The sequence below is a fragment of the Trifolium pratense genome, linkage group LG7 (assembly GCF_020283565.1).
Source record: "Trifolium pratense cultivar HEN17-A07 linkage group LG7, ARS_RC_1.1, whole genome shotgun sequence".
NCBI classification, from domain to species: domain Eukaryota; kingdom Viridiplantae; phylum Streptophyta; class Magnoliopsida; order Fabales; family Fabaceae; genus Trifolium; species Trifolium pratense.
Genome location: NC_060065.1, coordinates 46,118,251 through 46,144,510, shown reverse-complemented (window position 1 = coordinate 46,144,510; position 26,260 = coordinate 46,118,251). Strand labels below are relative to the sequence as shown.

Here is a 26,260-nt window from a genome sequence, read left to right as displayed (position 1 = left end):
TATTATTTATCGATTCACCAAAGCCTACCACGTGACTCGATATTTATGAGTCTGCAATCTTTAGACCCCAAATATATTCCATCCTAGGATTAAAGACCAAATTATTCATCATTCATCATTTAAAGGACCAAAATAATACTTGTAGTCATCAAGATATTGGCACATATATAACCACCGGTGCCTTGCAGAACAAGTTACACGATTATAACCCTTTTCTTTCTAAATGTAGAAAGATGTCACTTCATACAATTGGCGAGACAAGATTCGTTTGAATCCTGTTAGGGACCAAGCTAAAGGAAGTAAGCAATTTTGACTTGTATATAATGATTTATTTTTCATTTATATAGTTTAAATAAAATAGTAATATATCTTCATTTTTCATTTAGATTGTTGTTATTCACTTATTGTCTGTGGTATCATGGAGATTTTGCACCAACTTGAGCAGAAAAATAAGAAACTACGTGGAGGGAGATTTGTGTTGTCTCCACAAAATATTTACAATAATTTGATAAATGATAAAGAGCAGGATACAAAGGGCCACAGTATCCTTGAAGCATTGCAATGGGTTTGTGATCATGGGTGCGTTTTGGATACAAACTGCATTTACAAGGGAAGGTTTATGCCTCTCAAATACATGTCTTATCAAGGATTGAATTAGAGAAATGTGAAACTAAAGTTAGAGAAGAAATCATGATAGCACCGGTTGCAACTCATATGATATGGATTCATGATGAGATGGATCAAATAAAAGTGAGTATACAAATGTTATCAGGATCAAATGTCAAAATTAATAAAAATCGGCCATCTTTTATACACATGTTAACTTATATCATTATGTTTTAAATCAAGCTCACTAAGAGATAAAATTCTTTAAATTATTCATCATACTAATGATAACATGAGAGGATAATATTAGTGTAGGAACTAAAAATTCTAAAGGTGTTTACTTCGCGTGACATTCACTTCTATTTCAAAAAGTTTTGGATAGACATAATTGCATATTAGGACAAGTGGCGGAGCCAGGAACCTAGGACAGGGTGCAAAAAAAAATTCTGGTAGAAGTGTAAAAATAATTTTAAATAATACTATTTTTTTAAAAAAAACTTGGTATCCGGCCCTATGACCGACTAATCCAAAGGGACAAATCTCACTGTTCACTTGCAGGAGCCCATTTAAATAATACTAATAATAAATATTTTTAATATTTATTATTATATGTGGAGAAAAAGTAAAATAGAAATGGGTCAAACAACGAAGTAAGCAAATTCATGACATTGAGCCATGTTAATGAGATAAAATATCTTTGAGTTGGGTGCAATACAACAAACTCAGGGAGTTCAAATAGTAATAAAAGAGGATAATTGATGTAAATGTTAAAGGTTTGGGGGGTGCACTTGCATACTCTCAAAGGTATGTGGCTCCGCCCCTGATTAGGACTCTTATGTTTTTATGGGTATTGGGTAGCTCAATTGAGTTGAGAGTTAAAAGAAGTTGAAGGTCCAAAGTTCAAGTCTTAATAAGGTGTAAAAACACTACCATAATAATTAACTTACTAACAATTTGTCATTCAAAAAATAAATAAATTATTCTCCTACGGTTAAAAAGTTTTAAGTTATTCTATTATGTTATTAATGTTAGCATGGGGTTGTCCTTTTTTTCAAACTTTGAACTAATTCCGTTTAAAACTTCAATATGTATCACTCAGTTTTAAACAAAAATATCAGTTTTATATTGAAAAATCTCAATTTTGAACAAAAAGATTTCAATTTTGTCTTAAATTAACCCATAAAATATCAATTTTTTTACCAGAGCCTCGACAAGTGCTCGAGCTGGTCAGGCTGTAGATCTGCCCATGCATACTTCTTGTAATGTTAGTAATATAAAAAACCGACTTCAAATTTTTAAATTTAGATGGTGATATTAAAACCTAAAATAAATGCAACCAACCAGACATATTTTAACCTTTTGGATATAATAGATCACATACTACAATTTTAAAGTTTGGGTTTAAAGGGACCATGCAAGGGTCTCAAAGCTACTGCATATTGAGTCAATGGTCTTACCATACAAATCAATTTGTGGCAATATATTGTTTCTAATTTTCATAAGTAAACATAAATCCAAATTCAAATAACAATTGCTAAATTAATTTGTTAAAAAATTCACAAAAGATCCTTTGTATGCATAAATATGGTCCGAGATAAAGCAAGTACTTAAAAGATCTCACTCCAATGCTCTATTTGACATGGTCAGATCTTAAGTACTCAGCCCAAATGACTTTGGTGTACAATTTTGCAAACATGTTCAAACCCTCAACCTAGATATTTTCTTTGTGCTTTTCACTTATCTTGTTTCTCATCACCTTGAATTCGAGGACGAGGAAGAGAACAACGAAAGAGAGAGAATTGTGTGCGCTTCTTGTTCGCCTTTTAGATCTATATTCGTTTGATCCTTAACATTGATTTCTGAGTCTCGACTTAGCTTTAGTTCTAAGAAACTTGGTGAGTTCTCTTTCTTCTCATTCAACCTTTTTAATTGCACTGTGACATGACCTTGCTTCAATACTTGAGTTTGGTGTATGAATTCTTGCATTCCATCTTTTTTATCATGTACCTAGAGTTCAAAAGCAATAATATTTCTTAATGCAAAATATAACTGGCAAAATAAAATTCCAAGAAATAATCTACTATTTTAGAACTAAAAATATCTTTATAAAGGATTTGAAGGTGGAAGCTAGAAGATCATAAAAGAACTTATTAATGAGACAATAATATGATGCAATTGGCAGCTATAAATAGTTCATTTGTGTAAAATTTATTAAATTTTTTATAGAAGAGCATGCAAATTCAAAGCTAGATAATTTAAGGGAGTAACCAAGAATTGGTCCAAGTGAAAAGAATTTTGGTCCCCTTAAGCATGTGATCAGTGGTTCGATTCATGACACATGCATATGGAGAGAATTCGGTTGGGAGGGGAGAACCCACCTCGTATGCCCCACAGGTTCCCTGACGAAGATTAGTCATCGCTAACTGCGGTGAAAACTAACTTAAGCGATAGCTTATAATAAAACTAGATGCATTGCAAACCTAATGAACAACTTCAAAGTTGTATAAAAAAGATCAAAAATTTCAAAAATTAGTTTTTTAGATGCATTGCAAATCGAATGAGCAACTTCAAAAAGTTGTATAAAAAAATTATCAATGAAAATAAATTATTATACCACAAATAAACAAAAATAAGTTTATATATATATATATATATATATATATACACACACATATGTGTGTGTGTGTAATTTTATTACCTTAGTGAATATAGGACTAGAATAGGAGCTCCATGGAAAATGTTGTTCATCACGAGACAAGCTTATGTGATTTTCACTTCCTTGTGGAGGCCACTTCTTTTCTTCAGGTAGCAATTGAAATATTTGGCTAGAATTAATAGGTCCAATATTATTTCTTGTTATTGCATCCTTTACATCAAATATATGTGAACTTGTCTTATATAAATCTTTGTCCCACACTGAACTTGATCTTAAGATCACGTGATTATTATTGAAAACCCCATTCTCATGAAACCTACAAATTATTAAGACAATATTAAAGAATTAATTAATTTATCCATGTTTTATAAATGTCATTTTTTTAAAATAACTATAAACAAATACATAGTAGATTATATTGTTTTCATTTTAAGTTTTGGAAAATGTTAAATAGTGCACCCGGTGTACTAGTTAAACACATAAATAAGAAAATTGTGTCTTGAAACTCGTGCATTCAATGGATTGAAAATGTAAAAAGTTATTTTTATCAACATTAACTTTATGTTTTATTTCTATTTTTGGTATGCTTAACAAGTGAATCAGGTGCACTGTTTAACATGACCCTTAAGTTTTAGACGAATATTTTAATAGTTATGCATCAATAATTCGTGTTGTCTACCACATCAGACATTTTTTGTTTTACTAATATAATTTTTAATGCACATGTATAATATTTTTATTCTGATAATATATAAAAAATTTAAATAAATTCTCAAAATTTAATTTTTATAAGAAATAATAATAATAAATATTAACTTAACTACTCTACCTTGAAGTTGCATGAGTTTTGATTTCATTATATGGTTGTTTCATTAGTTGAGACGATGGTTGCAAATAGTTGTTATTAACACCAAATTGTCCTTGGACATTAAATCTTCCATACATATCCAAAATGTGATGATTCCTTCCTTGCATTGCCCTATTCTTTTGGGATAAAACTGAAATAAAATCATGCATGTCATGAGTAAAGCCTTAGAAACATTAAAGCTTGATTTTTCCTAACAATAATAGTATAAAAGTTATGAAACATTTATTTACCTTGGCCAGACTCATCAAGCTTTTTACTCCGATACATCTGAACCTCCAAAAAAAAATAATTAAAACGTTATAAGAATGACTAAAATATCAAAATAACGTTTTTCTAGCTTGACGATTAATCAAACAACAAATGAAAGTAACTTAAATTTTTTATTTTTTTTTTTGCAAATGCAAAGAGCTTAAAAGTAACCTCAATTATTACCTGCAAATGACTCTTCACATGTGCAATACTAAGTCCTCTTACATTCATCAACTGGAGAACCAGCTTGGGTGTTGCTCCTACACACCCAATATTGTTATCAATAGAAGTTAATAAAAATGCTTAAAATATATAAATAGCTATTTTTTTATGCATCAAAGAAATTATGCATAACCTATTGTATAAACATAGAAATCACAAAAATGTAAAAGCAATTGAGGCAAAGAATCCAAAAATAGTCTAAATTAAATATGTAGCCCAATAATATGAGATGAGACGCCGAATGAGAATTAAAGACGTGAGATCAAAGAATTTGATTCTTCTGCTAAATTTTTTGCCTTCCTAACAAATTAACTATTAACATTTGTGTTCCATATAGGTAACTCGGTTGATGAACTAAAGATTGTAGGATTTTTAAAGAGTCCCCACATTCGATCTCAAAAACTAACATAACAACTAATTACCAATATTTTCCTATAAGATCCACATCATGACTTTTGTGTATATAACTTATAAGATTGAAATGAGTGATACTTACTTTCTTGCCCTCCAAGCCTCTCAATAGCATGCACAAAAGATAAATGAAGATCGGGAGTCCATCGAAGCCTAGGCATTTTCGACCTCACATATTGTCTTACCGAACTTCCACGCCCTTTCTCTTCACTTGAATTATTATTGCTACTTAAATTCCCTTCTTGTGATTGTGATGATATCTCATTGTTGTTACTAATCTCACCACAAAGGCCATCACTTATTAGTATCTCATCATCATCTCCAATATCATCCACAGCTTCTTCGTTTAAGTCAAAGAACGAACGTTTTCTTCGACCTAACAAAGAGGGTTTTGCTCCAATAACGCCACTACCTTCAATCTTGATGTCTTCGCTAGATATGCGAATTGTCTCCGCCATTTCTGTTCAATTTTCTTCTTCTTAATTGATTACTCCGGGGTTTCCTAGTAGACACGAAAAAACTTCAGACAACATAGAAGTTTGTACTTGTTCAATATAATTATGGTCATATATGGAACCAATTTGGGCAAAAATGAAAGACACGATGTTATGTTTTAGAAGGATTCATGTTTTGTTACATTTGTACCAAAAATTTATTAAACTTTGTGCTTGTTCCTAGGTCTTGGAATTCTACACTCACCTACATATAATCTACAATTTGAAAATTGTTACTACGTTGAAGAATGCATCAAACCTAACGTAAGGGAAATAGTACTTGATGTATATAAAAAGTTTTAATTCTCGTAAATGTTAAATTAATTATGTGTATAAAGATCACCCTTCTTTTTTTATTTAAAAAATAAAAATCATTTTTCTTTAAAAAAAGTTCATTTTGAAAGGGGGTGTAGGAGGTGTAGAGTGAAAAAAAATGTTTTAACTCCCAAATTTTTTTTCACAAGAAATTGAATTTTTACTCATGAAAGTGGAAAAAAAAAATAAAAATACAAGTGATACTACAAGTAGCACTAATCAAATTCACTTCATATATGAACTTCAATATAGTTAATTAAAATCGTATATATATGAGTTGAATTGAGTACTTCTAGTATTTTGTTAAATAGCTTTTTTATTAAAATGAGAATTCTATAAAGCAAATTACATCCTCAATTTATTTCTAAAAATTGATGGAAGTGTAAGAAGTTTAGATCCAAAACAATTAGAAATCAAGAGAAATGAAACCAAAATGAGTTAAAAAAAGAAATTAAACCAAATCCAAAAATGTTTTTCCTAATTAAAAAAGTCAATATATATTATGATGAAAGATTAAAGAAAATCTTGATTGGAAAGACTCAATTTGAACTGTTCATAAGTTGAGAGAGAGAGAGAGAGAGAGAGAGAGAGAGAGAGAGAGAGAGAGAGAGAGTTATGTGCAAACCATTGGTGAGGGTGAAGCTATACAACTCTCTTCCAAGATAACTTCTATAGATGATTGGAAAGATATGCTATTAGCCAAACTCTTGTTTCCAAGATCCAATAAAGCCAATTAGTATTTCTTTGAAGATCAACTTTGCAGATTACTACAACCAAAAGAAAGTGATTACTGACTCATGTTTTGTTGATCCAAATGTAATTTATGATGATGGGAGAAAAACCCTACTTGGTAAGGTTTCTTTTAATTTGTGTTTAAGCAATGGAAGTAGCTAGCTGTAGTTAGAATGTAAGGAAAATAATTAAAGCTTATAAAATACCATAGGCACATCAAATATTCTCACAAATATTCAAATATGATTAAATATTATATATATGTAGAAGACAATGGTCGGACAATTAAACCACTTATATACGTGTATTTCTAATTTAATTCATTTTCATTATTTTTTAGGTTTTACTCTTTAATTTGTCTTACAATAATTGATCTATTTTATTATTTTACACATTAAAAATAATATAAATTCTTTGGTATGTTGGAGTTTAATTGATCACCTATGCTATGTAAACAAAATTCATTTAACCTTTAAATTTAGTTTAAAATAAATTAATAAAAAAATGTGACATAAATATTTAGTTTTGGATATGGAGTAGCTGTATTCAACTAAACTTTGGAGAACTGGAGTGTTTATCTTAAGAAAATTGTATAAATTAGTATCCAAAAAAAATTATAGAAATGGGAAAGAGATAAAAATATAAGCTATATTAGATTTGATCTAGTGGTAAGGAATTTAAATAATATTTAATTCGGAACACTTTATAAGTAAAAATATATTTTTTAGGTTTATTGTATATTTAATGAACCAGGTTTATTAAATATACAATGAATTTAAAAAGTGTATTTTAGCTTATAAAATATTACGAAGGGAGTATGCTAGAGATCCTGAATTCGATAATCAGTTCCGATATAAACAAAAAAAATATATAAAATGGAAGAATACTAATTTAAAACTGACATATATTAAATTAAAAATTGAACATTTTTAAATCAATATTTTTTACAAATAAGTCTTTTATTGTGAACGGAAGGGGGCTGAAATCACTTGATGCCAGAAAGTGGTGAAAAACAAAATATTTTTTTTAAACATTTGAATTAGCAAGTAGTAGCTAGCTAGGTAGCTAAGAATTATTAACAACAAAAGAGATCAAAGGCACACGTATGACCCCTATCTTGGACTATTGAGAATCATGTGATTTTTCTTAGCTTTTTTATCTTTTTTTTTTCTCTTTCTCCGTGATAATATTTATTCCTTACTACTAGTACTAGTATTAGTTGACCTCTGTTACTGATAGCTTCATTTGCTTAATTTTACTTCATAAAAAAATATTCTTAAATTGTGCCATATATAGTGATATCAAATTAATTAGATGCATATTTTGACCAAGACTTATAAGTCCTAGCTCTAGTAGTCCACAAATACACATCATATCTCAAATAAGGATAATAGGATTTTTTTTTTTTGGGTCAAGAAGGATAATAAGATTTAATTTATATGTATTGATAGTATATAAATATTTTTATTTAACACATATGTTGACTTTTACCTAATTTTTTTTTCTAAAATCATAAATGGAATTGGTTGCGATGGAATGACATTGTAAATTTTGTTTGCATAGACTGTGCATAAAAGTTAATCTCGATAAATCATGCATGTGAAAAAAAGTTCTTTATATCTTTAATTTGAAATGAAGAAAGAAAATATGAAGTTGCATATATAATTATGTTTGGAGTAATAATTAGTGTACATAATGTGTAATATTTGCGTGACTTCGTGAGCATAACACAGCTGATAAGAATATCGTTTTATATATATACATGAGTCGAGGTTTGAATTTGGAATTCCCCACTTATTTTATTTTTTGACTAAAACATAACAATATTCATTCATTCAAATTTGTAAAGTACATCAATCGAAATCATTACATATTCAAATTCGCTAAAAACTAAAAAGGTTTGAATTTGGAATTCCCCATTTATTTTTTATAAAGAAGACAATAAAAAGATATAGAGCATTAGAGCTAAAAAAAATATAGTACAATATAAAGAAAAAATCAAGCCACCAAAAGACTATCTAATCAAAGAGAAAATTTCCACTGCCATTCATAGAAAGTACAAATAGATTCAAAAAATTTACATAAAAAAATCACTTCTAAGAAGAGAACTTAATATTATCCACCAATTGTTTCAACATCCACCCATTTATTTGAGAAAATGAATTCATTCCACGGCTCATAGATCAACCACACCACATGATGTCAAATCAAAGTCTTGTGAGAGACCACAAAAGATACAAATTGTATAGAGATAATATACCACCGCGGTGAAGATTTTTCTAAGTATGGGGCCTTATCTAAGTATCTACCAAGATAAGGTAGTTACTTTGATAGTGCCCAACACTTGCACATTTGTGTTAGGATTAGTCGTTCAGATAAGCTATCTACACGGCTGAACTAGTTGCTATATCGTACATCAATCTAGCCACAGATTCACTATGATTAACGATAAATATAAAAATTCTTAATTTTGTTGGATCTCAATAATATTTTATATTTGGTAAAATTGTATATGTATCTAGTAAAATAATATTGAGTGGTATAAGATTACATTGGTATAATAGGACATAGGTTTTGATATATATTGAGATGAGAATACATGCATCTATGGTAAATACGACATAGGTTTTGTCACACTCCATTTGTTATTCTCTCAAAATGTCTCATTTAGTGGATAGTTTTCCCAATTGTCCAAGAATTAACTTTCTTGAGCATCTTAGAGAGAATTCAAGCCATTTGTCATGATCATGAGAAAATTATTATTATTTTTTGAATCATATTATCATTATTTTTATTAAATATATTATTCAACGTACAATCCTTGCAGCTAGAGTGTAGGTCCCAATAAGGAATCATTTTCAAGATTAGGTTTTTGCTACATGACACCCAAATTTGACTAGAAATTTATGCAAGCTGCATTGGGAGAGAGAGAAACTAAATAAAGACAAATATTCGAAGGATTAAAAAAATCAATTGGATTATAAAGGTTACAAATCGATTCTCGTGTGGATTTACAAGAAAATAAGAGAATTCTTTTTTTCTTTTTTTGACAAATAAATGGAATTCTTTTTTTTCTTTTTTTCTATAAATAAAATAAGGGAATTCCAAATCTCTACGTACACACTTATACAAAAATATTTCTTGTTTGTCATTTTCTTTGCATGGGAGTTGACATGTTGTTTAATTTAGGAACACTTGCAGAGATCAAAGAATCTTTTCTAGAATTATTATTTTCATTATTAATTAATCATGCATGATGTATCTTTTGCCCATTAGGAAAGGTCTACTACGTACCACCTTGTAATTTTATATTAAAATTGTTTACATAATTTACATTCAATTTGCCTGGTCTATTCCAGCAATTTATGCACAGCGACACTATATTTAAAATAAAAAAAATTAAAAATTGTAGTGAAGTCATTTTCTTCCACTTTTCTACTCAACCTAAATGAAATTTCTTCATCTTAATTAATAAGACTTCTAGAAAATTAAGTATATGTCCTTTTTCTTCATACTACTACTATTAAATTTTCTTAGTATGCTCTTATATACTTATTGTAAAGGAACTTTGCTTTATAAAGAAATTTCGCTGTTTAAAAAAAAAAATCATAAAATCCATTATAAGAATTATGAGAACTACGTACTAAACGGAAATGAAATTTCATTTTTTGACCATAAGAACATATTGAAAATGAATGGAAATTATAGTGGGGTGGGATGTGTAACTCAACGAGTTAAGTTAGTTGAGTTAATGATTAAGGAGTTTGAGGTCCAGAGTTTGTAATATAGTAACAACTAAAAGTTTGACATTAGAAAAACTGTTTAATCTTCTACAACGTAACAATCTAAAGTTCAAATTTATTTATTTTTTGGTCACGTAGTCTGGCTAGCTAGAGATTCCACCTTAAAAGTAGATAACTGAAGTGTTCATGGTTCGAATCTCAGCTCATACCCTACCAACTGAGTTAAGCTCATTGGTTTTAGTTAAAAAGATGTCATTATTGACTGCATTTTTTTTTTGAATGGCATTATTGACAGCTTGCTTGAATATGATGACCTCAAGAAAACTTATGAGAACAAAAAAAAATTAAACAAAAAATCAATTAATAATATTTGAATAAATATATAAATGCGCAACATGAAGAGATCTTGTAAAAAAAATTAAGAGACTTAATCAAAGATGTATACACCAAGTAAGAATAAACAAGAAAATGTGGACCTTGTGGACTCTTGATCCCTTCCATCTCAATATATTAAAATTTTCTAAATTAATTTAGCTCTCTCTACTCTAGCTAATTAATTTTATTTTTCTTTGCAATCTTTCCCACGTTCTCGATCAAAGTATATCTGATTACACAGTCTCAAGAATTTTGGCTGTTACTAATCTTTGAGATTGGAATTTTAATTAAATAATAATATTTCAAAGATTCTATAGGTCTTTTTAAGGTCCAAATATTATCTCTCTCTCGCGTGGGTGAGTTTGCATATATAATGCCTACCTTTGCGGCGATTCTTTTGCCAATGCAAATAGAAAACTTTCAATTAATATTACACTTGAAATTAGTATGTTTGTGAAGTATTGGAGAATAATGCCATGCTGTGTAAGTTGTACTATAGCCTTCATAATTTTCATCACATGCCCATGTTTTGCGGAGGGTTTGTTTGTGCTAATCTTTGTAAAGGTTTTTTGGCTACTAGCTAGCTGATTTAGAAAAGAGAAACCACTGGCTTTGGATTTAATGCTTAGATGAGCTACAGTGATTTGGACAGAATCACGGTAAATGTTGAGTCTAACTCATCGTTACAAAATTATATGGTAAGGAGATTATTGTCTCTCTCTTATATCTAGGTCTTATATAATGTGTGACTTTTCACACACCATCCTCGCACTCAAGAGTCAATGAATTGTGGCTCAAGTGGTTTGATAATAGATGACTCAATAGATTTTTTTTTGATAGACTTTGATATTAAACACGGGCTATGATGTCTAGGTACGGATACGATACCAATATGGATGCAGGTATTGGTACTACATACTACATTTTTTTAAAATTTAAGGTACTATTACATTGCTATCAAAAGAATTGTTTTTTGAGTGAATTAGTACCATTGCTTGTAGTTGCAAATAGTCTGACTAGCTATCAAGTCAATGATTGGTCGAGAGTGTGAGGTTTTAGGGTTTAGAGAATGTATACCTTGACTGAGTCATGACTCATGAGTTAGCTTTTATTGGAGAGAAAATTAGGGTTTTTCTAACAAAAACTCTAATTGGACAATTGTCCTTAGAGACAGGTTGTTGAGATATCATGATATGTGATCTTTATAGACAATCTTGATTACGTGTTCGGACTTACTTGGTTGTGCCTCTAGGGCATGTCCATAGCATATTCTATCTTTATCTTGGTGGAGACTCGTTCTCTTGCTGGATTGGACTTCTCTCAGTCTTAAACATATACCATATTATAATTTAGATCGTACTTAGATTGGACTTCATGTTTTAGATTTTTTTTTTTTTTACTAAATGTTTTAGACTTGTTTTGTAAAGTTGAAAATTTGTCTTTTCATTTAAAATTACGACTGAGATAAAATTGTTACTACATATGTGAATACAATACACCGACCAGGAAGAATAGCAAGGTTTGCATTTTATTATGTTTTTGCTACATTATTATTTACTAGTAGTTAGAATCTCAAGAAATTCTGTCTTCTTAAGAAAAATGAGCAATAGCATTAGAGTAGTTTATTTTGGTTATGTTAACTTGGAACAGTCCAAATACTATTTTTACAGTTTCAATTGGATATAATAAAACTTCAGATCTACACAGGTGTGCGTGTTACTTTATCCGACATTGGTGTTTTTCATACATTTCTTGGAAGTTTACTTTTAGTCAATGCTATTACTATTAACATTTTGTTTTATTGTTCACACCAAATTAATTTCTTGTTTTATATGCTCATAGCTTCTTAACTTTACTTGTATCTTCAATTCTTTTTTCATTCTCATTTGGAACATTTGTTGTTTTGTTTGGTTCATCAACATGCATGCATGTTTCCCTGCATTCTCTATCTTTGCAATTAAACAAACTTTTTGTAATCACATATCTCATGCACTAATGCAATCAGTAGTTCGAAATCGTCCAATCACATATCTCATGCACTAATGCAATCAGTAGTTCAAAATCGTCCAATTTCAACTGAACGGTTGAGCTCAGTAAATTGGTTTTTTAAAACAATATAAAATGCTCGTTCAAATTTTGAATATGTACTATTAAATGCGTAGATGTAGGAAATCCCTGGTTGTAAGGAACATTAATTCCTTGACAAAATTTAGAAAACATGGAAGGAAAAAGAAGCTCCCTTCGGCATGATGTACCATTGAAATCCATATGGTTCAATCTTCTCGGCACTTTACTTTAAAGTTACAATGTTAAACTCTTACGACTGAGCTGACAACTCAAGTGTCTTCTTCATATCATAACATACATGCAAATGAAGAAACAAAAATGATATTATGATAAAGTTTCTTATTCTCAACAATAAGCAAACAAAATTTAGTAACCCAACTCATGATGATTGAGGTCTATTTAAAAAATTCTGGAACTACTCTAAAATAGTGATTGCAATAGGCATTGTTATGTACACAACCCAAATGCTAATAATAATAATAACTAACATGACCACCAAAAGAATAAAAATTATTGCATTGGCTTTTTGATGACTTAATTGGTGTAATATATAGAAAACTAGAAAATTGTTAATATGATTTAATAACTGGACCCTTGTAGAGTCCTCTCCTTATTGCAAACTCATCAGAAGGTTGAAATTCTTCCAACCAGGCCACATCAGAAAAAGTAACTCCGTCCAACTCAAGACTACCTGCAATTCAATTGATGAATGTTCACAATAATAATAATAGTAGACCATGTTTGGATAAACAATTTAAATAAGTGCTTATAGCATAAGCGCTTATCATAAAAGTGCTTATGAAAAAACCATTTTTTATAACAGAAGATAAAATGAAGTTAAATTATTTTCATATAAGGTACCGTTAGGATAAAGAACTTAGGGTCCGTTTGGCCTGACGTTTTTAGCTCTTTTTTAGAGCTTATGCAAACAGCTTATACAATTTTTATATATTATTATAAGTTTGTCAAGGTAGTTTATGATAAAATAGCTTATAAAATTACAATTTTCACTAGTGTGAACTTATAAAATAGCATAAAACTTAATTTATATTGCATAAGTTGTTTGCATAAACTCTAAAAAAAACTGGGCCAAACGAGCCCTTAGTTAAGTGCTTATGGTTAAGCGTTTATCATATAAGCTACATGTTTTCATAAGCTATATTGGAGAGCTTATGCAAATAAACTGAAAACAACTTATGGACATCTAATAAGTTGTTTTCTCCTTTAAAAAAAATTGTTTTCATAAGCTCTCCAAAACAGTCTCACAAGTGCTAATTTCAGTAGATAAGTTCATATAAGCAAGCTAAGCAGGCCCTAAATTGTTTTCGTAAGTTATCCTGGAGAGCTAATGGAAATAAGCTGAAAACATCTTATGGATATTTCATATAAGCTGTTTCATTAATCTCTCTCAAACAGTCTCACAAGTACTTATGTCATTAGATAAACTCAAACAAGTCAATCCAAACAGACCCTTAATATGATTTACAAGTGAAACCATCAAAATGTTTTGCAGAAGATAAAAATTAGTTTACCTGGAAGATCATTCCTTTGCGATTGCTGGAAGTATGTGCAGTGTCTATCATGTTCAGAAGAATAAGGTGGAGACAATATGTCAAAGATTGCACACGGAGTTATGGCCTTAAAACAATGTATGTTTCCTCCAACGGTAGGATAAAGAACTGTGGTTGAAGTTGGTGCTGTCATATCTTTATCTTTCACAAGCTTTGCAGCTCTAGCTGTCAATAACAAATTGGTGTAAAGCCAATAAGAGAGATAAGAAGATGAACAAGGACAAAAATAAGACGGTATACAACATTTATTATAAGGATATTAAACTTCAAATAAATACAAAAGTTTGATAACTAGGCGACCCATTTTAGCCTCCTTAAATAGGTTTTTACTCATGTTATAAATTTGCTTAGTAAGGAACAAAGTAATGCTACAATACATAGATTATGCCTCAATATCATTGGTGATTGAATTTGAATCTCCGTATACTTTGGGATTTGGATCTTCTCATGCGAGAATTTCACATGAAGGTTAAGTGAGAGATCTCACCATTAGACGAGTAGGGTACTCCACTTAGAGGGAAAAGGCAGTCTTAGAAATTTTATGTAAACTGAACTCTCGGTTGTAAGGGATTATCTCTTGAAAGATTATGACTCAGAATAATAACAGCTCATATTTCTTTAGCTCTTGCTGCGCCGATTCCTTGTTTTCATCAGAGTTATGGTGGCTTCTGTCTAGTTCTTGAAGAAAGTAGCTAGCGATCACATCGCCTAACTCGCTCATTCATTAGAGCATTGCAATAACCGATAGCAGCATGAAGCAGTTACTATCAAGATGAATGCATAAGGGCAAGATTGGGATGATAATGGCAAGGATTATCTCACAAAGATGCACAATTGAAAAACCCCTACTGAGCACCAACAACCAGTTCTTGACTGTGTCAAAGGTCGAGAGTAGAATGGTGGATCAGAAGATTTTTGGCGATGGGCAAAAGGGTGGAATTCCTGTGTTTGAGGGGGTTGATGCATTGCGGTTGATAGCAAGAGCTTAGAAGTTATTTGAAGTGCAACAAGAGGTCCAGATGGAAGTTTGGAAGAGGAAGACAGTGAAAAAATATTGGCAAAATTTAAGGCAATGTTAATTAGGAGGTTAGGCAGCCATGTGAAGGGAAATGTGTACGAGCTGTTTGCAACTCTCTTGCGGTCATCCACCATGGAAGAGTGCAGACTTAAAATCTTGGTGGCTCAAGGGGATGGAATCAAATAAGATTGACTACTTGGAATTTCCTAGGGGTCTGAAACCAGAGGTTAAATGTAGTATTTGCATGCATGATCCAAAGGATGTTAACATGTACATTGGCATGGCTAATGATACTGAAATATATATTTGTAGTTTTGCTGGCAGAGGCCTGGTGGCAACGACATAAGGTAGGTAATCGGTGGCACCCTCTTCTTTAACCAAAAATCAGTCACAGGGGGCAGTGAGAAGAATGGATAGGGTACTAGCAAGACTGCTTCTACGGCAAGTACGAGTGCAAGGTTCAATTCAGGTAGGAAAACGCCCACAATGGGAATCCCCAATTAGAACCGTTCATGGTTCAGTTCAGGTAGGAAAACTGAACTGTTAATGGTTCACCCCAAACCAAACTGAAATTAAGGTTCGGTGCACCGATTCTGTGTTTCTGAACCGAACTGTTTCAAATTGCCATTATTAACTGATAATAAGAATGTTAAAAAAGGCAAAAACCAAATCGAATATTATGACTGCTAAAAAAACCCAAAAAACGAAACCATTAAACTGAACAGACGTAAGGTGGATCTTCAAGGGGAAGGTATTCTTAGGATTTATCATCTAGGTAGAATAAGGATAAGTGTTGGTTGGTTAGTTGACATTGTTGTAATAAACAGTGGTAGCCATAGAGGGAAAATTGATCTTTCAGTTGTAAGGGATTTGCCCTCATAAGGTTGTAAGATACCTTGTTACTCAAAATAATAACAAATCTCTAACACCTATTTATACGAATAACTATTTCAGGTGCTAGTATAATACTCCTAGTCCAAGAACTGTAAGACTGCAATCCTTAAAAGAGCAAGATTCGTACTATATATAATAAAAATGCTAATATAGTCTAATAAAAAATTTACGGGTTTTATGGCATTATTAGGAACTTAAACGTAACCATGATAGAAATGAAGTCTTCTAAGATACAATATGGAATCCAAAAGTTCTTGGCCAAATTCAAATATCCCATTAAAGGGCCTGCCTATACGTAAATTGGTAAGGTTGATCAATATAATCCAAATAGCTAGAATAAAGAAAGAAGAATTGGATTAACCATAATTTTTAACTGAAAATGATTCTCAATGCCCTTCCCTTACATTGACCTCTCCCTATATCCACCTCAGTTGTTGGGCTTAGGCCCAAACTGGGTAATCTAACAGATCCATGTTACTGACCCCGCCTAGCAGAAAAAACTTTTGTTGTTGTACACTTTTAAGCGAAAATGTTAAGAAGTCCCACATTGGTTGAGAGATGGCTTGACTAAGTGTTTATAAACTAGAGGCAATCCTCACCTTACAAGCCGGTGTTGTAAGGATGAGTTAGGCCTCGATATTCGTGACATGGTATCAGAGCCTCTCCAAGATCCGTTGGGCCACCCGATATCGGGTCACCTACCATTTATATCCGCGTACCAAGCCCAATAGCGCTGGACGCGAGGGGGTGTGTTAAGAAGTCCCACATTGGTTGAGAGATGGCTTGACTAAGTGTTTATAAACTAGAGGCAATCCTCACCTTACAAGCCGGTGTTGTAAGGATGAGTTAGGCCTCGATATTCGTGACAGAAAACAATAACTTAGTGCTTGTGGTTTGAACATGGAAAGCAATCAAAATTCTCCAATCCATGATATCTACCATGGCGATAACAGTATATATGGAATAATCAAGTTCAGATAGTGGGGAATCAAGGAATCATTATTAAGAAGCTGTTGATTTTATCGAGTTAGGAGACAAAGTGAGCCATACAATGATACAATAGTCCGAACTCGGAACTTCTTGCATTGGGCCTAAGGTGGCCCTTTTTAGATCTGTTCTACTCAAGCCCCATCGAATAATCGGGATTAGTCCCATTTGGAGAAAGGGGGTGCTGAGCTGTATTTTACTTTTGATTTTTTATAATTAAAATGTAATTTCCTTAGCAGGTGTTTTTCGGGATTTTAGCAGGTTATGATACTTTGTAGGTAATTTAATGTGATTAAATAGAATTAAAATCATAATATGAGACATTTTGAATTAGGAAAGTTCTAGAAGAATGTTTACTTCTAAATTTCTAGAATTAAAATCATGAACATGGAAAATATAATTTGTTTCTCGTAACTTCTAATTTTCCCCTATTACTATTTACTAGTATACAAAGGATTTTCCTCACTTTATTGTAAATCCAAAATTTCTTCCAAATCCTCCTGGGAACCTATCCTACATTGAAGTGAATACGAGTAAATATTGAATTCCTTGGCCCCCCTAGCATATAGAGAAAACCTAGAGACCACGCCTCTTGATCGCAAAATTCAGGCACAGAAATAAATAAGAGTAAGATAAACTCACTCCCACCCCTTGCGCAGTTTAGTTATAAAAGAACTAAAGCATATGATAAAAACCTAAAAATCATGCCTGTGACATGTATGTTCCAATCTTTCATGTTTAGCTAATTAGCTTTAGCTTTTAAAAGAAGAAAAAGCCTTTCTTTAAGGCTTTTACCAGAGAGGACTCGAGCAAGGATCCAACTATTAAATTTAACTTCCCTTATCATTAATTCTTCATTTTCGCAGGCATCCATTCAGTCAGTTAATTGAGATCCAGTGTTATCAATGGCAGATTATGGAGATCCGCCATATAAACACAGTGTAGCCTATGACGGATATATTAAGTGTTTCCTCCAATGTCGGAAATTTGACAACACTGCTGAGGTCATGCACTACCACATCCGCAAAAAGTCAAATATCATCCGTTGACTTTTAAAAACGGATCCTTGATTTCCTTTTTAGTTGGACATTAGCACAAACTGTTTTAATGATTATAATAAAACAGCGCTTTCTTTTTCTTCTGACAGAACAATGATACGGCATGACAAACCACATTCAACACTTGATGCATTCCAATTCAGATACAGGAGACTAAAAATTGGATAAAGCATCATAAAAGTATGAGAAAACTATAAAGAACAAACCTTCAGTTGGATCAGTTGGGCCAGGGGAATCGATCCAGTCATAGGATTTAACATGCACTGTACCATATATGAGCTTGCTTAGGACCGTCATTCCAGGATGATTATGGAGAGGAATGACAGATGAGGGCGGCATGCAAAAAATTCCAATCTGAAAAAAAAGAGTTCAATTAATAATAAATTTTCAGTAGCTTTTATCAGCATGGTTCTAAACTGCAGTCGGCAATCGCAGTTGCAGTGGCAATATAACGGATTTTGAGGTCTCTGCCACCGCAATTTTGACTGCATCGGCCGCATTTTCCCACTATATAAAGGTTTCCGGCATAACCACAACTTAAAACCATGGTTTGCGGTATAAAAAATCAAAGTTTATAAAATTGATACTTACAGAGAAGCTGTCACATTCATGTAAATGTAAGTATTTGATCGGCGGCGGTTGGTGGTTCCCATTGGATTCAGGCATTTGACCGTTCCAAGCGCGAACCACTTGTGCCTCCTGTTCAAGACCTACGTCTGATGGCTTCATTTTTTCTGGAACATTATGTTAAACGGTTATTGCAGAAATCTCGATTGAACATAAAAGATTGCTTAGAGGGTTCGATTGTTATACTGTGCATTAACATATTGATGATGAGCAAGAAAATTAAATTAATATCAAATGGAAATGTTGTAGATAGCAAATGGTTTGGTTTGTGACAGAACTTGCAATTCAATCTTAAAGTTTATTCCACCCACAAAAATAATAGAATTAGATTGTACAAAGTTCCGAGAGAAAATAGTGATTCATTCAATTCTTAAGAAGAATGCAACCAAGCTTAATGACAAAACTACCATTACTAAGCTTGAAGTTTAACTTTAATCCTGTAATTTATTCAACGAGACGGAACCCTAAAAACAAAAAAGAGGAGAGAAAAAGCATGAAGGCTTGGACAAAACCCTATCGCTTAAGACACATTAGTCTCAGTATGTACAACACCTCATGAAACAAACCTATCTGTTACGAAACAAACTAGATTGGACAAACATTTACCAAACGATACTTGGTGAATGAGATCACAAGAAATAAGTCTATTTGCATGTTAAACACGTGATTATCGAAATTAAATGTTTCACATACTCAGGAACACAAAACTACAGATTTAAAGAAAAAAACATACATATATAACTAAACGACAAAAAGAAATAAGGAAATCAATTAGTATACCTAACTTCTCGCAAACTTTTGAAATGGCTTCTTCTGACACAGGTCCATTGGGTGAAAAAGACGACTTGCATAGCCTATACAGTCTTTGTACATAATATGGCATCTTGTAATGGTGTGATAAACTTATCTACTCAGAACAATGCCCCAAATTCAGAACACCGATAACACCTTGTAAGCAGCTTATCGATTGCGATAGGGACTGGATATACAATTGGATAACAACAGTATTTTAGTCTCAGAATCAAACCAACGGTAATGAATCTGAATAGTTCCTGTTGTTCCCTCACAGCTAATTTCATTTATGGGCCTATTGAACAACAAAAAGAAGCGATAACAAAGCCAAAAAAGTAAATGAGTCTTACATCACACACTTATATATACACATCACAATTCACAACTCTATAATATCAAATCACTACTCCCTCTGGTCACTGTTATAAGCAAAAACTTACCGAATAATATAGACTAGATATATCAGTTATTCAATGAATCTGAAAAGTAAATTTTTGCTTATAATAGTGACCGGAGGGAGTACATGATCTAAATACACACATGAACAAAACTCACAATTCATTCCAAAACACTAAGATTCAATTACATTTTTGCCCTATAGTTTCTCTAAACATACATCACAAAAACCAAAACAATAAAAAAAAGTCCCATTTTTCAGAAGCTTTTCAGAACTAAAAATGAAACCCTTTCATTATATTTTCACATCCACTAAACAAAACAAACCCTACAAAATCTAATGTTAATATATATCTCAACAAAAACTCTCATTTTTCCCTCAGAAACAATACAAAGCATAGAATATAGTCAATATACTGTTAAAAAAGGAAAAGATTCACAAAACAACAAAAATCAAAAATTGAGACTGACCCAGTTAAATAATTGAGCTGAAAAATCATGCAAACATATAAAAATTTAAAATTGAACAAAAACAAGAAATGGGGTATGAGATTCCAAAGAAAAAACATCAAAAAATGAAGAAAAAGTTGAAAAAAATAGATGAAAGTGAAAAGAGAGAAAAACCGTACCTGTGAAACCCATGACTGAGAAGGAGAAGAAGGTTAGATGAAGATTGAAGTAAGTAAGGGATCGAAAGAAGGTAATAAAAACGATGAATAGAAAGAAAGAGTAGAAGAAGGTGAAAAACATTAAAGCTTATGGGACCATATAACATAGGAAAATCTTTTACACGTCATCATAATGTTTTTAATTTTTGTATTTATTTGTTAAGTAATTTAATTATTTAATTACTATTACCTTCTCTAAAAAAAATTTGTGATTTTATCACATTTTTATCTCAGAAGTTTTTTATTTTTAACTACAGCTGTATCTTAGCTTAACTTCACTTTTTCTCACTTTTTGATGTGTTGGTGTTGTTAGCTGTATCTTGCAAGTGCTTAAATTGCTTACTTCAAATAATTACTAAAATTGAATTAAATAAGTGATGATTATGTTATGTTTGATTCAACTTGCATAAGTTGAAACTTGAAAGTTGTTTAAATGCTTTTATGGATGTTATTAGTATTATTTTTTTATTTTTCTTGTTTTTTCATTTATGTTAACGCGCTATTTCTTATTAGTCTTAATTTTTTGGGTATACCTTTAACAGTGGAGTAAAAAGTTAAACTCATAACTTTGTTGAATTGTATATGGTTCAACAACAACAACAAAAATTATTTACAAAATGCAACATTTGTTGTTGGGTGTAGGTTCAACGTTAGAGTAAAAAAGTTAAACTCATAACTTTGTTGTATGGTTCAACGACAAAAAATACATTTACCAAATAGAACACATAAGATAGACAAATTTTATGGTGAAGAAGGAAATTACATGGATCATGGTGGACGGTTAGTGATAACCATTAAATCAAGTGTTCTACTAATTTGTATTGATAACCACTTGCAATGCCTAAAGCCACAGTCTGCCAATTCTATCTATAGAGAATTATTGTCAATCAAAACTAGTAACCGTTATTCGCACTAAAAGATTGTCATCGAGAGGGCATCAATGAACACCTACAATAATTCTATGACAATCACTCATCCGCCTCTAGGAGCAAATTAAACCACCATAATATTTCTCTCAACTAGGAGCCCACACACAATTTTCGGCACAATTCATTTGCATGTCTCACATTTTTCTCAACAATTTGAGTTTGAACCAACAATATTTCATGGTCGCTGAAAACTTGTGGTTTTTTATTTGTATTTTTTAATATAAGTTTCGATTTAGGTTTCACTTCAAAGATAACAATCCACCTTTCTTGCTCCACCATAGTTGAGATGTTTAGTCATGTCAAATTTGGTTTGCCTCTAGTTTTCCTTACAATGGAGGCATGTCTAAAGTTTGATGTGAAACAAACTTTTATTGATCAATGTCGCTTCGGTCGCCACGACAACACCATTGATTTCAACATGAGTTTGTATTGTGACATATAAGCTTGGGAAGGGAGAAAACAATGAAAGTTGCCTAATAATGAAACTTCTATATAACTCATAACTATTAATTTAGTAAGCCTTATCATTGGCACATTGGCCATGTAATTGATGACAAACTTGTGTGTTAATGTAGCTCTTGAAATATAACTTAATGAATTCACATTTTGCTTTGTTGTGGAAAGCTACTTATATAGACAAGCTTGATTGGACCATTGTAGGAGATACTCTTGAGAATAAGAGTCGTTTTGTTATATAAAAGCGTTCATTCACAGGAAAAAAAATCACTACTTTGTAAGAATGATAGTCACAATTGCAACATAAAAGATCACGCATATAAAGGTTGCTTCACTTACATCTTGTTATCATAAAAATTAAAATTAGATATTATTGTTCTTCAAATCAATTTGGTTCAACAATAAAAACTAAAATTAATATTGTCTAAAAAAATTGAAGCAATATCATCTTAATATCTTATATGCTATACACTCTTTCTTCAAAATCATTCAGAAAGCTAACCGACCTCTTAGTGTTCTTCAATTAGTAAGTAATTTCATATATCAAACCAATCAACAAAAAAGAGTTTAAATATTATGCACCTTCGGACAACCAATAAAAATCATCTAATGTTTTATTTCATATAAGACAGTGAGGCAAAGTGGAATGATGTGGCTAAATACATGGTGATTATTGATTAATGGTGTAAATTATTTTATTTGTCGGTGCATATTCTTTTTCCTCAACAGGAAAACACAATTGAAGCTGAAAAACAAAATACACATCAAAATATTTATTCGTAATTTTGATGCATTCAGATACAATCATAATCACATTCGATATTTACTTTTGCCACCCTATCCATTTTTTTTTGCCCTACATTTATAACGTCCGCTACTTAAATAGACGAAGACATTTTCAAAAAATTTTATTCTTTTAACGTTCGCTACTTAAATAACAGAAAAATAAAATGGAAAAGACGTAGGACGTGCGAGTAACCGGGTGGCAAAAGGAGATCTGATCACATTCACATCACATAAGAAATGGGCCATTGACAACATGTCATTATTAGCCCAACAAAAAGCCCAAACACAAAAAGCTAACTTGCTCAAGAATCTCAACTATATCTTCATCTTCATCTTCATCATTTTCTTCTAACAACAAAAACCCTATAACCGACTCAACGCAACCAAAAAAAAACGCCATAACCAAATTCATACACAAAAATCTCAAACATGTCAGGAGTTGGACCTCTTTCACAAGACTGGGAACCCGTCGTTCTCCGCAAGAAAGCTCCCACCGCCGCTGCCAGAAAAGATGACAAAGCCGTCAACGCCGCTCGCCGTGCCGGAGCCGATATCGAAACCATGAAGAAACGTTGAGCTTTTTTTTTTTCCTTTTATTTCTTTAGTTGTTCATTTTCATAAATCCCTAACCCTAGGATGCAAAACTCGTATAAAAAAAAATCATATGAAACTTTTTCGTTGTTTGATCTTTGTGATTTTGATCGAAGCGTTTAATTCTTTGATGCTATGTTTATAATATTCTTGATTTTAATTTTGTATTGGTTCTATTTATTGAGGTGTTGATTCTTGATGTTTCTGATTAGGGTTCATCTTGTTAAATAATGTGTGTTTTGTTGTTGATTTTGTTCATCTTGTTAAATAATGCGTTTAAATTTGATGTGATTATTGGATTCTCTAGATTCGGTTTGCAAGACATAGTTTTGAGATGATTTTGTGCAAGTGATTTTTTTCATTGATGGATTTTTTTTGTTGTAGTATATAGTTGAATGTTTCTCGATTTTATGCAAGTGATTTTCTCGTTTATTTGCGTCTTTTGCTGATCAGAGTTCTGATTGTGTTGGGTTGTTTGATACAGATAATGCTGCGACAAACAAAGCTGCCTCTAGCAGCACTTCATTGAACACTAAGAGGCTGGATGAAGATACAGAGAATTTAGCTCGTAAGTCTTCGGTTACTCTACTAGTATATTATTGCTTCTTTCGTTTATTTCTTGTTGTCGTCAAAATATTGCAACTGTGCCGTTACTCTACATTTTTGTTTTTCATATGGTATTGTATACCTAATTTTGTGGTGTTTCCCTCTATGTTGGTTGAAGCATGTGAATTGAACTGGAAGTATAGCAATAGCATTATCACTATATAAGTTACTTATAAATGTATTACTACCTGGTGTTAACTTTTGGCATTTGGAATATCATAACACGTGTTTGGAAGTGTTTCTTTTTTGCATTGGAATTGTTATTTGCAATCATTACATAATTACTGAGAATATTCATATTCATTTTTTAGCTTTGGATTACATATGTACTGCTTTTTGTTGTTTGATTTCATATCTCAGATTTAAGTTATATTAGAGATATTTATGATAATTTAAGTTATGGACAGGAGAATGTGTGAATTTACTCTGTGTTCTAGTGTAGTTCAATCTCTCCTTTGATAATTGATAGACATAGTGTAGATCCAGAGCAGTGTTGTCAAACGGTGGCAGGCGAAAACTCCGCCATATAAACACGACATTGGCAATTCTTAAATTGTCTCTGTCTGTAAAAAAATTCGCCCTGCAATTTAACAACACTGATTCAGAACTCATGAAACTGTTTTTTATAATAGTAGGCTCCCATCCTGGGCAAATATTTTTTATACCCTCTCGTTGCCTTAATATTCTGTTATAAATAGTGTGATCTTGCCAACAATTATAAAAATGCATCAGTGTACAATATGTTGATTGTGGTTTACTACTGCTTGATGAATGTCGAAACTCGAGATAGAATTGTCTAGTGATCAGCAATTCAAAGTTTTTAATTTTACAGAGGGGCTTTGTTTATTAGTCACACATTAGAACTGCTGTTATATACCAGTTTTAGGTTTCTTATACTAAAAGTACTAGGCCCATTTTGTTTTTCCTGACTAGAATTTTTCATTGAACTTACAGAGGGGCTTTGTTTATTAGTCACACATTAGCACTGCTGTTATATACCAGTTTTAGGTTTCTTATACTAAAAGTACTAGGCCCATTTTGGTTTTCCTGACTAGAATTTTTCATTGAACATCAACTCCCTTTTTTATATATGAGTTGCACCTCTTTCTACTTTAATGCTTATACCTAGTAACTGGACTTGTGTGTGCAGATGATCGGGTCCCAACTGAACTCAAGAAAGCTATAATGCAAGCCCGGACAGACAAGAAACTTACTCAGGCGCAACTTGCTCAAGTATTGCTGCTGACTTCACCCACTGCATGTGTTTTATGTCTTAATTTGATTAATTGCAGTTGATATTAATAAGGAGCATGTTTGCTTGCAGATTATCAATGAGAAGCCTCAAGTGATCCAGGAGTATGAGTCAGGGAAAGCCATTCCAAATCAGCAGATAATTGGCAAGTTGGAGAGAGCTCTCGGTGCCAAACTGCGTGGGAAGAAATGAGGAAGCTAATCTGATGGCTGTGTATGTAGTTGGATCTATTTTACACTGTTGAATCTAATCTGACGGCTGTTATGTAGTTGGATTTATATATTTCACTGTCCTGGGTTGGTTGCTTTTGCATGTATGCCTGAAACTTTAACCTGTTTAAACTTAATGATGGAGTTTGGTAAATAAAGTTGTATGGTCAGCATAAACTTACTTTTGATATGCAAAATAGTGTGTTCATAAATAAATAAGTAAATGTTTGTGTCGGTATTTATAGTTGAACTTTTTTATAATCTTGAAAACTGGCACAATTAAATCTAATTTGAAATCACATGTAAATATATATTTTGATTTATGAAATAATCTGCAGAAGTATATAGTAGTTATTTTGGAATTATTCATATGGATTTTTTTTTTTGAAGCAGATTAATATGGATTTTGTTCTTTAGGCTTTTATTACATAATCTGCACCAGGTGCTTGCGGCATTTAGTTTTTCTTTGAAAATAAATTGATTATTTGAAAATAGAAGAAATGCAAAAAATAGAACTGGAACAGATGCATTATGCTTGCTTCACTTCCTGGGCATACATCTGCAAGTACCAATACTATTTTTTCCTCACGATCATGACAAATTCACAATTACCCTCTACGACATTTTAAAAATGAATTCACCTTGCAAAAGTAAGACCCTGGAGTATCATTTGAAAAGTAAG

At 31.8% G+C, this 26,260-nt stretch overlaps 3 protein-coding genes across 4 annotated transcripts; 1 reads left to right on the top strand and 2 right to left on the bottom strand.

Annotated features, from left to right (window-relative positions):
- Nucleotides 1-2,125: 2,125 nt before the first annotated feature.
- Nucleotides 2,126-6,783, bottom strand: LOC123897868 (protein PHOSPHATE STARVATION RESPONSE 1-like). Its single transcript, XM_045948662.1, has 7 exons — nucleotides 6,447-6,783; nucleotides 5,098-5,514; nucleotides 4,563-4,639; nucleotides 4,361-4,397; nucleotides 4,092-4,260; nucleotides 3,305-3,578; nucleotides 2,126-2,613 (listed from the first exon to the last, which is right to left on the bottom strand). Exons 2-7 carry the CDS (start codon nucleotides 5,468-5,470, stop codon nucleotides 2,359-2,361), a joined length of 1,185 nt encoding a protein of 394 aa, XP_045804618.1. The 5' UTR covers nucleotides 5,471-5,514; nucleotides 6,447-6,783; the 3' UTR covers nucleotides 2,126-2,358.
- Nucleotides 6,784-13,062: 6,279 nt separating this feature from the next.
- On the bottom strand, nucleotides 13,063-20,836 carry LOC123899678 (plant cysteine oxidase 4-like). 2 transcript variants are annotated; one of them, XM_045950888.1, is made up of 6 exons: nucleotides 20,711-20,836; nucleotides 19,674-19,980; nucleotides 18,858-19,000; nucleotides 18,473-18,620; nucleotides 14,271-14,474; nucleotides 13,063-13,429 (listed from the first exon to the last, which is right to left on the bottom strand). In XM_045950888.1, exons 2-6 carry the CDS (start codon nucleotides 19,774-19,776, stop codon nucleotides 13,308-13,310), a joined length of 720 nt encoding a protein of 239 aa, XP_045806844.1. In that variant the 5' UTR covers nucleotides 19,777-19,980; nucleotides 20,711-20,836; the 3' UTR covers nucleotides 13,063-13,307. The 2 variants fall into 2 exon arrangements, with proteins under 2 accessions (XP_045806844.1, XP_045806845.1); XM_045950889.1 differs by having other exon boundaries at nucleotides 19,674-19,872; nucleotides 20,711-20,824.
- Nucleotides 20,837-23,213: 2,377 nt separating this feature from the next.
- Nucleotides 23,214-25,755, top strand: LOC123897876 (multiprotein-bridging factor 1a). The gene is made up of 4 exons (XM_045948672.1): nucleotides 23,214-23,491; nucleotides 23,996-24,079; nucleotides 25,268-25,350; nucleotides 25,442-25,755. Exons 1-4 carry the CDS (start codon nucleotides 23,350-23,352, stop codon nucleotides 25,559-25,561), a joined length of 429 nt encoding a protein of 142 aa, XP_045804628.1. The 5' UTR covers nucleotides 23,214-23,349; the 3' UTR covers nucleotides 25,562-25,755.
- Nucleotides 25,756-26,260: the final 505 nt, after the last annotated feature.

Excerpts from the sequence above, each read along its gene's own strand:
- LOC123897876 (XM_045948672.1), top strand. The coding sequence starts at position 23,350 with ATGTCAGGAGTTGGACCTCTTTCACAAGACTGGGAACCCGTCGTTCTC. Across the intron at positions 23,492-23,995 it reads TATCGAAACCATGAAGAAAC|ATAATGCTGCGACAAACAAA; the intron begins GTTGAGCTTTTT and ends TGTTTGATACAG. Across the intron at positions 24,080-25,267 it reads AGATACAGAGAATTTAGCTC|ATGATCGGGTCCCAACTGAA; the intron begins GTAAGTCTTCGG and ends TTGTGTGTGCAG.
- LOC123899678 (XM_045950888.1), bottom strand. The coding sequence starts at position 19,776 with ATGCCATATTATGTACAAAGACTGTATAGGCTATGCAAGTCGTCTTTT. Across the intron at positions 19,001-19,673 it reads AAAAGTTTGCGAGAAGTTAG|AAAAAATGAAGCCATCAGAC; the intron begins GTATACTAATTG and ends ATAATGTTCCAG. Across the intron at positions 18,621-18,857 it reads ATGAATGTGACAGCTTCTCT|ATTGGAATTTTTTGCATGCC; the intron begins GTAAGTATCAAT and ends CTTTTTTTTCAG.
- LOC123897868 (XM_045948662.1), bottom strand. The coding sequence starts at position 5,470 with ATGGCGGAGACAATTCGCATATCTAGCGAAGACATCAAGATTGAAGGT. Across the intron at positions 4,398-4,562 it reads ATGTGAAGAGTCATTTGCAG|ATGTATCGGAGTAAAAAGCT; the intron begins GTAATAATTGAG and ends TTGGAGGTTCAG. Across the intron at positions 3,579-4,091 it reads AAAACTCATGCAACTTCAAG|GTTTCATGAGAATGGGGTTT; the intron begins GTAGAGTAGTTA and ends AATAATTTGTAG.